The sequence below is a fragment of the Felis catus genome, chromosome C2 (assembly GCF_018350175.1).
Source record: "Felis catus isolate Fca126 chromosome C2, F.catus_Fca126_mat1.0, whole genome shotgun sequence".
NCBI classification, from domain to species: Eukaryota; Metazoa; Chordata; class Mammalia; order Carnivora; family Felidae; genus Felis; species Felis catus.
In genome coordinates this window covers 151487976-151501322 of record NC_058376.1, presented here as the reverse complement: position 1 = coordinate 151501322, position 13347 = coordinate 151487976, and the positions used below count along the sequence as shown (strand labels likewise).

The 13347-nt window shown below is 43.8% G+C and overlaps 1 protein-coding gene across 3 annotated transcripts in view; it reads left to right on the top strand.

Annotated features, from left to right (window-relative positions):
• Positions 1–13347, top strand: part of WDR48 (WD repeat domain 48) — a 44067-nt gene that overhangs the window by 23017 nt on the left and 7703 nt on the right. For 2 of the 3 annotated variants that reach the window (XM_003992225.6, XM_019810914.3), the window contains 7 exons: positions 422–646; positions 3180–3254; positions 4350–4452; positions 5957–6054; positions 7213–7320; positions 7633–7729; positions 11033–11128. In XM_003992225.6, the coding sequence (XP_003992274.1) occupies positions 422–646; positions 3180–3254; positions 4350–4452; positions 5957–6054; positions 7213–7320; positions 7633–7729; positions 11033–11128 (802 nt within the window). Of the gene's footprint in view, positions 1–421; positions 647–3179; positions 3255–4349; positions 4453–5956; positions 6055–7212; positions 7321–7632; positions 7787–11032; positions 11129–13347 lie in introns of all 3 variants that reach the window. The other variant, XM_019810913.3, reaches the window with a different exon arrangement.

Below are 13347 nucleotides of genomic sequence, written 5' to 3'. Positions count from 1 at the left end.
AACAGGCTTGCTGGCCTAGTGCAAAGCTTGTCAACCTTAGAGTACCAGAATGACCTGGAGAGCCCATCAAAGCATGGATTGCTGGGCCCCACCACAGTTTCTGCCACATTAAGTCTGGAATCGGACCCAGGAATCTGCATTTTTAACAACTTCCCAGGGGATGCTAATTCTGCATGTGGCCAGGCAAGAGAGGACCAAGGCAGTTTTTTCCCCCCTGCTTGAGCAGGTAGTGTTGCCTTCGGTCATGTGAGCCTATTGTGTGTGCTTATCAGAAGTCTTTATCAGAGGCAGAAATACAGGTTGTCAGACATGTGCGTTTGACAGTGTAGAGTCAACAAGGACAGACACCGGCTACAGAACACAGGAAAGCAGGAACCTTCTGGCCAGAACTTTTTCTAACGTTAACTTTCTCTGTTTTCAGTGCCTTTCGGGCAGTTCTGATGGGACAATTCGCCTTTGGTCCCTTGGCCAACAGAGATGTATAGCGACGTACCGAGTCCATGATGAAGGCGTTTGGGCTCTGCAGGTCAATGACGCCTTCACACACGTGTATTCTGGTGGAAGGGACAGGAAGATTTACTGTACAGACTTAAGAAACCCTGACATTCGGGTACTAATTTGTGAAGAAAAAGCACCAGTTCTCAAGGTATGTCCTGTGTTTTAGTTTTGTGCCTAAGATTGTTACACGTGCTGGCCAAATCCAGCAAAATCTGTATTAGAACACAACTCACACAGCTGTGGGGTGGTGAAAAAAAGATATTTTAAGTTTTATTAGTCATCTGTAGAAGAAATTGTGACTTTTTGGGCACGTTCGTGACACGTAGCTCTCCCGCTAGCGAATCCTAGTACGATTGCCCCACGTTGCTCCTGAGCTCCCCCGGCTTTCCTAACCTGTCCTCAGTGGAGGAATGTGACAAGTTCAGGTATCTGCGAGCAGACAGCAAAGCAGAAAGACCACTGCCTCAGAGGGAGGATGTGGAAGAATGCTTCGGAAGAAGAGAACGAGCCAGTTCGTACTCCAAACCTGATGTTTCTACCTCACAGTCGTCCCGATTGCTGACCAGCGTCCGGCGTGTTGGTGAAAGAGTACTTGGGAAGCCGTCCATACTGACACCTGCTAAAAGTGAAGCCTGGACCGCAGAATGGCCTGTCATCACATGACCGCGCGTTCGGCCTCACTGATCACCTCAGCATCGCACGTTAAAACCGTACTGAAGAGAACTCCAGGTTTAAAATGGAGGCATAAAGGCAGCACGACTTCCTTTTCACAACAATCGTCCAAAAACAATCAGGAAAGCAAGAGACAAAACTGCAGACACCCACAAAATTGAGCGACATCTGACACCCAGACCACAGTAGAAGAGGAAGAGCTGAAGCAAAGGAATGGAGGTCAAATGAGACGGTGGAGGGGATGCTTGTGGCCTATGAGCACACACATACTGGCCGAGTGCAGCTCTTCAGAATAGGTGGTGCCCCCCAGGGACACACCCAGTAATCCTAGAGAAGAAGGGAGTTGCTGCAGTCAGAGCCTGTGTGCAGGAAGCAGGCTCCTGGGGGCAGACGGCAGGGAGGAGAAACACGGCGTTTTGCAGTGCCAGGGGAGAGGAAAGCCTGAAAGGACTTAGCGCCCACATAACTGTGTGTTACAAGAAACGTCGCTCTGAACTGAGGGGATTCCTTCTTGCGAGGAGTCCAGCCTGTCCCACAGCTCCCAACCTTCCGTTTCCTGGCACGGGAAGAATAGTGGTTGACTGACTACACAGTGATTTTGTGTGCAGACTATGTACATGGGTGCAGGGATGTGTTTCTATACGTGTGCTATTTTAAAAATACAGAAGACGCAGTAAGCTATTCACAGGTGTACTATTCTTAGGTGGGGGGGGCCTTACTTGCATATTTTTCACTTTTGCTGTATTCTCAGGATGTTTTTTTAGTACAAACATCTTCATAGAGAAAGATCTATTTCTTTATCATTAAGAAAGAATAGGGGCGCCAGGTCGGTTAAGCATCCAACTCTTGATCTTGGGTCAGGTCACGATCTCATGGTTCGTGAGTTTGAGCCCTGCATCAGGCTCTGCACTGATGGCATGGAACCTGCTTGGGATTCTGTCTCGCCTTTTCTCTGCCCCTCCCCTCCGCCTTGTGTGCACACGCGTGCACGCTCTCTCTCAAAAAATAAAATAAACTTAAAAAAGAACAGAAAAACAAAAGAGCAAAACCAAAAATTATGTAAGTCATCCTTTTGACTGTACCTGTTTGGATCCCCTGATTAATTAATTAATTTAAAATCACACAGACTTTAAGCCACTGTTTTCGATGAGAAGTCACCCCTATTATACTTTCATGAGGCCACGCTTCCTTTAGCAAAGAGACTGCCTCCCTAGCTTTTCTCCCTCTTTTTAAAAAATTTTTATTTGAGAGCAAGCAGCGGAGAGGGGCAGAGGGAGCTAGAGAATCCCAAGCAGGCTCCACACTCAGCACAGAGCCTTCTGTGGGGCTCATTCCCATGAGCCTGGGACCACGACCTGAGCTGAAATCAAGTCAGACACTCAACCAACTGAGCCACCCAGGTGCCCCTGTGCATCCCTAGCTTTTTTTTTTTTCTCCTCAATGTTTATTATTTATTTTTGAGAGCGAGAGAGAGCATGAGTGGGGGCAAGGACAGAGAGGGAGGGAGACACAGAATTTGGAGCAGGCTCCAGGCTCCGAGCTGTCAGCACAGAGCCCAACACAAGGTTTGAACCCACGAACCATAAGCTCACGACCTGAGCCGAGGTCAGACACTTGACGGACTGAGCCACCCAGGTGCCCCTGTGTATCCCTAGCCTTTTTTTTTTTTTTTCTCAATGTGTATTATTTATTTTTGAGAGCGAGAGAGAGCATGAGTGGGGGGAAGGACACAGAGAGAGGGAGACACAGAATTTGGAGCAGGCTCCAGGCTCCGAGCTGTCAGCACAGAGCCCAACACAAGGTTTGAACCCACGAACCATAAGCTCACGACCTGAGCCGAGGTCAGACACTTGACGGACTGAGCCACCCAGGTGCCCCATGCCCCCTAGCTTTTTAACGCATGCCAGGGTACCGTCAGCAGGAGTCGATATTTAATAATACATAGCTAGTCCCAGCGACTCAGGAGAGTGAGCACTCAAGAAAGCAATGTTTCTGTGCTTTGTTTTCAGATGGAGCTTGATAGGTCAGCTGATCCCCCTCCCGCAATCTGGGTCGCGACGACTAAGTCTACAGTAAATAAATGGGTAAGTGAGCTTCCATACACCTGGCAAAGGTGTGCAAACATGTGGTTTGTTATCACAGACCTGCCGGATACCAGTAGCAAATGCTCAAGATGAAAAAGCCCAGCATGCTTTTGAACAGTGGCAAAAACATGAAAGCCTGTGTGTATCATCCTAAGGATTGTACTAAAATTAAGGTAAAAGTCAATATGAAGCTTCCGACTTCTTTGTCAGGAGCCAAGATGGACATCTGTTGTGCTTAGAATAGGCACCGTTGCCCGGTAAAACCAAAAAATATCAGTATAGCTTCTGACCTCACAGAACTGCATTTGAAGGCAGCCTGGGTACAGGTTTCCCCCACTGTCCAGAAGTTTGCTTTATACTACTTCACTTCTGCAAATTCCTGTGTTACCCAGTTTCTGTAACCAAAAGAAATCGGAAGAGGGTTGTTGGTTTTATGAAATGGCGATTGCTTCCTTGTCTTTACAGTTTCGGCTTATGGAAGTTTTCATATGAACGCTTCATTTTTGGAAAGCAGGGAATCCCTGTACCAACACGGCAGGGACACTTGGCTAGGATTCTGTTTTTCTAAGCATAAGAGAATTAGAAAATGGTGCTTTCAAATTCATTTCCTTTTCCCTCATGGTTTGTAGAACAGGGATAGAATTAGAGGATACGCATAGAGAAGTCATCAAAAATACTACTAATCCTTAAGTGTTATTTAAAGAACATTTAAGTTTTCTTGCTTATCAGATTATGTGTGGATAACAAAAGAGAGTGTGTTTACGTTTATTTGTTGATATGCCAGTCAAGTGGGCTTTCTTGGTATGGTAAAAAATGTTATATATCTTGTCTAAATTTCATTGTCCCAATTTGAAATCAACAATAGCTTTACCTGGAAAACGGCTTATTTTTCTCTCCAAGAAGATAATGTTGACATTCCCTTCTTAATACTTTTTTTTTTTTTAATTGTGGTACGTAATTGTACTTTGTCACTAAATATTTTGTGGTTGATTTTACTGTTTTGTTTTTTCTTGTTCTTTGTTTTTCTTGCCACTTGAAACGGATTGGCAAATTATAAAGCGTAAAATGATTAAAAAATGAATTTTGTTCCTTTAGACCTTGAAGGGAATTCATAATTTCAGAGCCTCCGGAGATTATGACAATGACTGTACAAATCCTATAACGCCACTTTGTACGCAGCCTGACCAGGTTATTAAAGGTGAGTAGGGAAGGTGGAAGGTACGATACTTTTTACTAAGGTTAATTATAGTTACTAAGAGATAGACAAAAAGGAGATGACTTTCCTTTCAATGTAATTCTCCTGTCAACAGGAGACACAGTATATAGGTTTATTTTTAATAGAGAAATATATTTTTTAAATGCTACTTAGTGTTGGGGTGCCTGGGTGGCTCAGTCGGTTAAATGTCTGACTTCGGCTCAGGCCGTGAGTTCAAGCTCCGCATCAGGCTCTCTGTGGTCAGCGCAGAACCCGCTTCAGATATTCTGTCCCCCTCCCCACTCATTTTCTCTCTCTTTCTCTCTCTCTCTCTCACTCTCAAAAATAAGTTGTTGTTTTTTTTTAAATGCGATTTAGTGACTTTAAAAAGTGGGCTTTCTTGAGGTACAGTCTTTTTGCCTAGCATCAGAATAATGATGGTGTTGGAAAAGCCAAACCACTTTGCAAAATCTAGAGAGTTGAATGTTGTCTCTCGGCACAAGGCAGAAAGAGTCAGGTCTGATCCTTGTATTCTCTGTGCTGCCCCTGGAAGCGGCAACTCTGTCTTGAATGCTGGAGTGTGGGGTCAAGGTACTTACTGGTGTCTTCGTCTGCAGTTCGATGTCCGTGCAGGTGGCATCAGAGAGAGAAGGAAGACAGGAAGCAAAAGTTAGCCATGGGACTGATTCAGAGATTTTCTGTCACCGATTGAACTTTTCCCAGTGGGTATTTATAGCAGCCCTTTCAACAGTAGCCAAATGATGGAAAGAGCCTAAATGTCCATCAACTGATGAACGGATAAAGAAATTGTGGTTTATATACACAATGGAGTACTCCGTGGCCATGAGAAAGAATGAAATCTGGCCCTTTGTAGCAACGTGGATGGAACTGGAGAGTGTGATGCTAAGTGAAATAAGCCATACAGAGAAAGACAGATACCATATGGTTTCACTCTTATGTGGATCCTGAGAAACTTAACAGGAACCCATGGGGGAGGGGATGAAAAAAAAAAAAAGAGGTTAGAGTGGGAGAGAGCCAAAGCATAAGAGACTCTTAAAAACTGAGAACAAACTGAGGGTTGATGGGGGGTGGGAGGGAGGGGAGGGTGGGCGATGGGTATCGAGGAGGGCACCTGTTGGGATGAGCACTGGGTGTTGTAGGGAAACCAATTTGACAATAAATTATATTAAAAAATAACAATAATAATAATTGTGAACTTTTCCCACTGGGTAAAACTGTTTGCCCTTAACAATTTTCCACTAGAAGCCCCTCGAAGTAGGGAGTTTTTAAAGCTATAATCTGTTTTTAAGATGAGACAGTTTTTCTTTGGCCTTAAATTGCCTTAGATATAATTATATATATTAATATCTATGTATCTTTTGACTCGTCTTCTTTCTGATGGATGTTATGATTTATGTTGTTACATGCCAATTAGTGATTATTGCCATACTGTGAATTTAAATAGAGAATTGTTTTGCTAATCGTGTGGGTTTCTTTTTTCCTTTAGGGGGTGCTAGTATTATTCAGTGTCACATTCTTAATGATAAGAGACATATATTAACCAAAGATACCAATAATAATGTGGCATATTGGGATGTATTGAAGGTGAGTATCTTTTTGTATAAAACGTAAGTTATTGGATCGTGTATCACCTGTATTGTTTATTGTAAAAAATATACGTAGTAACCAAGATAGTAAGTGTGTAAGTTAAGATTTGATTGCAATAATACCTTATTTGGGGGCACTTTTTAATACAAATAATAGATAAGGCCATAGTTCATCTTTTTAAGCACCTAAAATTTGAATGGAGCCTTTCTGCTATATGCTGCCTTGCCTTAACAAGAATACATCACAGTTCCTGATCCTTGACACTATTGACATTTTGGGCCAAATAAGTCTTTGTCGAGGGAGGCAGGGTAGAGTGGGATCTGTCCTGTGCACTGTAGGATGTTAGCAGGATCCCCAGCCTCTACCCAGGGAGAGCGGCCACAGAGGTTGCCCGGTGGAATGAGGGAACGGGGTAGAGTATCCTGCAGCCTCAGAGAAATAGGCATCTCTACGTGGAGGCGAGGGAATAAGTGGTCTCCATGTGCCATCGGGGAGGCACGGGATAGAGGAGAGGCAGCAGAGTCAGCCTTCGAGAAGACAGCTGACCCTCAGGAAAGAGCCACGTTGATGTGACAAGGTGGTGGAAGGAGTATTCTGCGACATGGATAGGAATGGAGGTGAGCTGTGATGGGAAACGCCCCAGGGCTCCCGCGGAGGTCAGGACACGCCTCTGGGGAGCACTCGAGGGCAGTGAAGGAGAGAGAGGGCAGTGAAGGAGAGATCGGAAGGGTCAGGAAAGAGAAACCTTACCGGGCTGCCTGTAGGGTAGCTCTCATCTTCACAGCAGCTGCCCGGGTCTCCTAGGGTGTTTAGTAACCGTTCTTTGTTCCTGGAAGATTGTCTGTGCCTCGTTTAACATTGCTTCCAGGTCAGTGTGATGATGTGTTTTATCAGTATGACCAACATGACAATTCCAAAAAGAGAACGTTTTGGGTTTTGGGTTTTTTTTTCTTTTAACTTAAAAGTGTAATAGCGGATATTTTTGTCTTAAAGCATCTACCTGCAACTATTTGGCCACGTCCTTGTTGAAATGTTTCTTTGACTCCATTTTGTTGAGACAGATGTGAATATGTGTAAAATTTTGAGTACCTAAGTCGGAATCAAATCAGTTCACCACTTATATGATAATTCCCATACTTTCTTTTTGCTGTATAGGCATGTAAAGTTGAAGATCTGGGCAAAGTGGATTTTGAGGATGAAATTAAGAAAAGATTTAAGATGGTGTATGTGCCAAATTGGTTCTCAGTAGACTTAAAAACAGGGGTGAGTTTGCAACTGATATTCGTATAATTTGGGATAGTTGAAAGTTTCTTATGTAGCTCAAAATTAAGTATTATTAAGTACGGAGTCCTGTGTTTAAGTATGAACACGGTAAGTTTTTCATGTTAATACTTGCCAAATGCAGTTAAAAAGTGCCTTTTGGTATCCCAGGAAATTAAACTGTAGCTCCAGTGAATCCCGTGAAACACATTTTGGTCCTGAATCTGTGGCTTAGCACTTAGTACAGATACGTAGGGGCATATTTGGAGAATGTGTTGAAATGGAATGCTGCTAACAGTGTTTTTATTTTGACAGATGTTGACTATTACTTTGGATGAGAGTGATTGTTTTGCTGCTTGGGTTTCTGCAAAAGACGCTGGCTTCAGCAGCCCTGACGGGTCAGATCCAAAACGTGCGTTTAAGTGTCCTTCCCTCCCTCCTTTCGAAAGAGAAGGTGGATCTGTGCTGGGTTAGGTTTTTTTGTTTGTGTTTGGTTTGCTTTGCTTTTCTTTGCTATGTGCTCCCTTTTTTTTTTTTTTTAACAATATTTGGGCATTTTTAAATCGCTTTTCAAGAAATACATATATTCCCTCATGGAATTTGAAAATACTGTACCGTTTTAAATGTTTTGGGGGTCTTGGGGCGCCTGGGTGGCTCAGTCGGTTAAGTGTCCAACTCTTGATTTTGGCTCAGGTCGTGATCTCACGGTGGGTGAGTTTGAGTCCTGTGTTGGGCCCCACGCTGACAGCACGGAGCCTGCTTGGGATTCTCTTCTCCCTCCCTCTCTCTCCCCTCCCCAGCTCAGGCTCTCTTTCTCTCTCAAAATAAATAGATAAGTAACTTTGAATAAATTGGTTTTAAGATAAATAAATGTTTTGGGGGCCTGGGTTTTTCTCGCAGTCTGTGGTTTACCTTTAACAATTAAACACACAGCACACTCTCTACCCCTAATCCTTTCTGGAAATCTGTTAGGGTAGGAAAAGTGAAGCTGGGAAACAGTTCTGGTGTCTTCCTTTGTTTTGTTTGTTAGTTTTTAATTGAGGTATAATTGACATGTGACATTATATTACTTTCAGATGTCCAACCTGATTCAATATTTGTATATATTGCAAAATGATCATAAATCTAGTTAATATCCATTACCACAATACATAGTTACACATTTTTGTTGTTGTTGTTGTTGCTTATGATGAGAACGTCTAAGATCTGCCCTGTTAGCAGCTTTCAAATGTGCACAATAGTAGTCGCCGTGACTTACTTACGTGATAACTGGAAGTTTGTACCTTTTGATATCCTCTTCACGTCACTGCTCCCTTCCTCTGGCGACCACCAGTCTATTTTGTCTTTTGTTTCTTTTTAAGATTCGACATATATGTGAGATCATCTGGTATTTTCTTTCTCTGTCTTACTCCACATAGCCCTCAAGGTCCAACTGAATTATCACAGATGGCAGGATTGTGTTCTTTCTTGTGGCTGAATAACATTCCGTTGTACCTACGTACCACATTTTTTCTTTATCCGTTCATCTATCGATGAACACTTGGTTTCCATATCTTGGCTACTGTAAATACTGCTGCAGTGAACATAAGGGTGTGTATATCTTTTTGAGTTGGTTTTTTTCATTTTCTTTGGGTAAATACCCAGAAGTGGAATTGCGAGATAATACGGCATTTACTATTTTTAATTTCTCGAGGAGACTGCATACTGTTTTGCACAGTGACTGCACCAGTTTACGTTCCCACCAACAGTGTAAGAGGGTTCCCTTTACGCACATTTTCATGAACACTTACCTTGTATCTTTTTGGTACTAGCCATTCTAATGTGTGTGAGGTTGTGCTTTTGATTTGCATTTCCCCGATGATTAGTGATGTTGAGCATTTTTTTTCATGTACTTGTTGGCCATCTGTATGTCTTCTTTGGGAAAATGTCTATTCAGATCTTCTGTCCATTTTTTTTTTTTAAGATTTTATTCTTAAGTAGTCTCTGTACCCAGTGTGGGGCTTGAACTCACAATCCCTGAGAACGGAGTCACATGCTCCACCAACTGAACCAGCCGGGAGCCCCTTTCTGCCCATTTTTTAATTGGATTGCTTGTTTTCCATTTTTGTTTTTGCCGTTGAGTTGTATGAATTCCTTGTATATTTGGGTATTAACCCCTTATCAGATCTATGATTTGTAGAGATTTCTCCTATGCCGTAGGCTGCCTTTTCATTTTGTTGATGGTTTCCTTTGCCGTGAGGAGCTTGTTAGCCTGATGTAGTCCCACTAGCTCACTTTTGCTTTTGTTGTTTTTGCTTTTGGTGTCAGATCCAAAAAATCATCACCAAGCTTCAGGACCTCGCTGCCTATGTTTTCTTCTAGGGGTTTTTTTTTTTTCCTTAGTTTTTAAAATTTTTATTTAATCTTGAGAGAGAAAGAGACAGAGCGCAAGCAGGGGAGGAACAGAGAGAGAGGGAGACACAGAATCCGAAGCAGGTTCCAGGCTCTGAGCTGTCAGCACAGAGCCCGACACGGGGCTCGAACTCACAAACCATGAGATCATGACCTGAGCTGAAGTCGGTCACTCAACAGACTGAGCCACCCAGGCACCCCAAAGTTTTTGTTTTTTTTTAATGTTTATTTATTTTTGAGAGACAGAGCGTGAGCGGGGGAGGGGCAGAGAGAGAGGGAGACACAGAATCCGAAGCAGGTTCCAGGCTCTGAGCTCTCAGCACAGAGCCCGACGTGGGGCTCGAGCTCACAAACCACGAGATCATGAGCTGAGCCAAAGTTGGACGCTTGACGGACTGAGCCGCCCAGGCACCCCTTCTTCTAGGAGTTTTATGGTTCTGACAGTCAAATCTTTAATCTATTTTGAGTTAATTCTTGTGTATTGTGAGAAGAAACGTATAAAAGTCTATTATATTTTGTTGATGACATCTGTGGTTGCTATTCTCCTGAGAATGTAGTATGTAGACATACCTGATGTACATAAATATAGTTTTAGTGGCTCCGTATGGAAATAGTTCTTTAAAGAATGTAATTCCCGTTTTTGTTCATTTTTAATTTTTTTTAAGTTATTTATTTATTTTCAGAGACAGAGACAGTGTGAGCGGGGGATGGGGAGAGAGAGAGAATCCCAAGCAGGCTCCCCACTGTCAGCAGAGAGAAATCATGTGAAATCATGACCTGAGCCAAAATCAAGAGTCAGACGCTTAACCAGCTGAGCCACCCAGGCCTCTGTTTTTGTTCATTTTTTTAAAATGGTCCTATTTGGGGCACCTAGGTGGTTCAGTTGGTTAAGTGTTCGACTCCTGCTCAGGTCATGATCTCACTGTTCATAGGTTCACGCCCTACGTTGGGCTCTGCTCTGACAACACGGCATCTGCTGGGGATTCTCTGTCTCCCTTCCTCTGCCCCTCCCCTGCTCACCTGTTCTTTCTCTCTCTCAAAAATAAACATTAAAAAAAAAAAAGAATGGTTATATCTGAACAACCAGATAGCTCCATATTATCAGAACAACCAGTTAATTGCTCCGTATTATCACTGCTGAAACGTTCTAAGATAAATTTTAATAGACTTGGCAAAATCTTTAAAGTCTTTTAAACATCGTTGGCATTGGGTTACGAATGTAACATCTGAATATGTGGAAACAATTTTTCTTTCTTTCCCTCTGTTTTTAGGTGAAAACTAGTAACTCTCTTTTCCATGTCTTTTCATTTTAACTCTTTTGCAGTGAACTTAGGAGGACTTTTACTGCAGGCACTCCTAGAATATTGGCCTAGAACACATGTGAATCCAATGGATGAAGAAGAAAATGAAGTAAACCATGGTTCGTGTTTTTATATCCAAATAATTGACTTAAAATTACTCAGAAGTTTAAGATGCTTGGAGTGTTTGTTATTCTAAGGATGTTTAAGAAATGTTTGGAAGCATTTGCTAAATCGTGACAAAATAAATACTTGTGATGTGCCCAATTTATCACCCTTCCACGTATCAAAGAACGTCCGGTCTTGACTTGAGATTCCAAGAGCACTTTCCGTGAAGCTGCTCAAGATGGGTAAAAAAAACCCCTATGTATCCAAATGACCTTCTCCTTAAAAGCAAGCGGCTTAGCAGTCTTCTTCCAAAGAAGACTGTTCCTCAGAGCATCTGTGGTCCTGCTGGACTCACCTCCAGAGCTAGCTACTTAGCTGCATCAGGAAGCCATTTCTGTCCTTACCTGGTCATAATTCATGCCGGCCTGAAACACAGGCATTACCTAGTCTGATGATCTACCTGATTTTGGCTCCAAACGTTTCAAAGAATCAAATTTCAACCCAGAAGTGTCAGGATAAGCGAACGCGTATTTGTAAAGAATTAATGTCACTGAGGACATTGAAAAGTTATGTGTGCCTCAAACAGTGGCAATAACTTTCTCTAGGCAGTAGAAGAGAACATGTTTCAAGTTTGTAATTTCAGTTCAGTTTGACTGAATGAAGAGAAAAAAAAGAAAACAATTTCACAGCTCATTTGTCACCTATTAGCCAGTTGAAGAATCCCTGAGTCCTACCTGCCAAGGGCTCACTCTGTTGAATATTCTCTGAATTCTCTGAAGATTCTGCTGAAGAGCGCCCACTTCTGGTGGCCAGTAATGACCAGGACCTCCTGCCAGAGCCTTTGTTCTGGCTGATTCATCCATAATCAGTTTAAATCTCTTGTGCGCAAGGTCTCTTGTGCATGCTTCTCTGCAAGCCAGTCTTCTGATATCCCTGTCGCAGAGGGCGCCGACCCCACCCGTGGTGGCTTTTGTTCTGTGTCATCTGGTGCACGCCCCTCCCCATCAGAATCGTACAGGGGGCTCTGAGCCAGAGAAACTCAACGGAAAGATCTTCAGCAGAGGGTGGAAAAAGCCAGGTCTCAGTGTGGGCTCTGGCATTTATCAGCTGTGTAGCTGTGGGCATGTCATTCCCAGCCATGCCCGTCCCTCTCCACCTGCAGGGTGACAGTTAGAATGCCCTAGAGGCCCAAGTAGACGATCAAGATCAAAAACTAGTAGGACAGTCTGCACCACTGGCGTCCAGGCTTTGGCTGCGGGAGTAAGGAAAGAGTCGCAGGAATCCGGGTCATCCTCAAATCAAACTGCCGTAGTAAGGGCGGGGCCCACCCCCCCCACCCCCCCCACCCCCCCCCACCCCACCCACCCCCACCCACCCCCACCCACCGTGCAGCCAGACCACTGCTTGCTCCACCCGTGTGGTGATCAGCATCAGCACCGTGGGCTCTCCAGAGTCGTGTAGATGCCCCTCGGTGAGCAGCTCAGGCGTCCAGAGGCCTGTCGTGAGCTGCTGGCAGGGTTGATAGAGATAAATGGGCACGGACCGCATCCTTTCGGGCCTGACGTTCCGGCAGGGCAGAAAGCTCCTTGGATGGAGCAGATAGAGCATTAGGAGATCGCAGGGAGGTGCCGGGTGCTGTGGGAGAGGGTCTGAAAGTGCTGTAGGGTCAGAGGGTGACGTGGCTTCCAGATTCACCAGAGGTGTCTCTGTGAACAAAGTGGCACTGGAGTGGGGCTCAACCGCACTCGTCAGAAGGTTACGAAGAAAGCAGGGAAATGAAATCTGCAGGGAATTACAAGAAGGAGATTCGGGCCGCTTTGGGGGTTTTACTTTTCGCTGATACCTCTGCCATCGGCTATGGCGGCCGTTAAAACATAAATTTGTTTCTGGCCGCAGAAATTTTCCTGATCTTGGTGTTCTACCCACGTGCACAACAGCGGACCGCCGTTTGTAAACAGGCTGACCTAGACTTCCCTGTGGCTGAAGTAGATGGTTCGCTCTTTATTTCAAATCTCAGATGTTAATGTCTTCGATTAAAATTCCCTAAAAGTATACAGTCATTTCCCATGAGGTACACCCCAAGTTGCCGTCCTTATTCTTTGTGGAAATGTAACTTTGATTGGTTTTGTCCCTTTATCTGACTGGCTGACTTCTCAGACTTTGAACTTTAAAAGCTTGGCGGTTTGAAGCCTGTAGAAACAAAATGTTACATTTGAGCACTAGCTCTGGATAC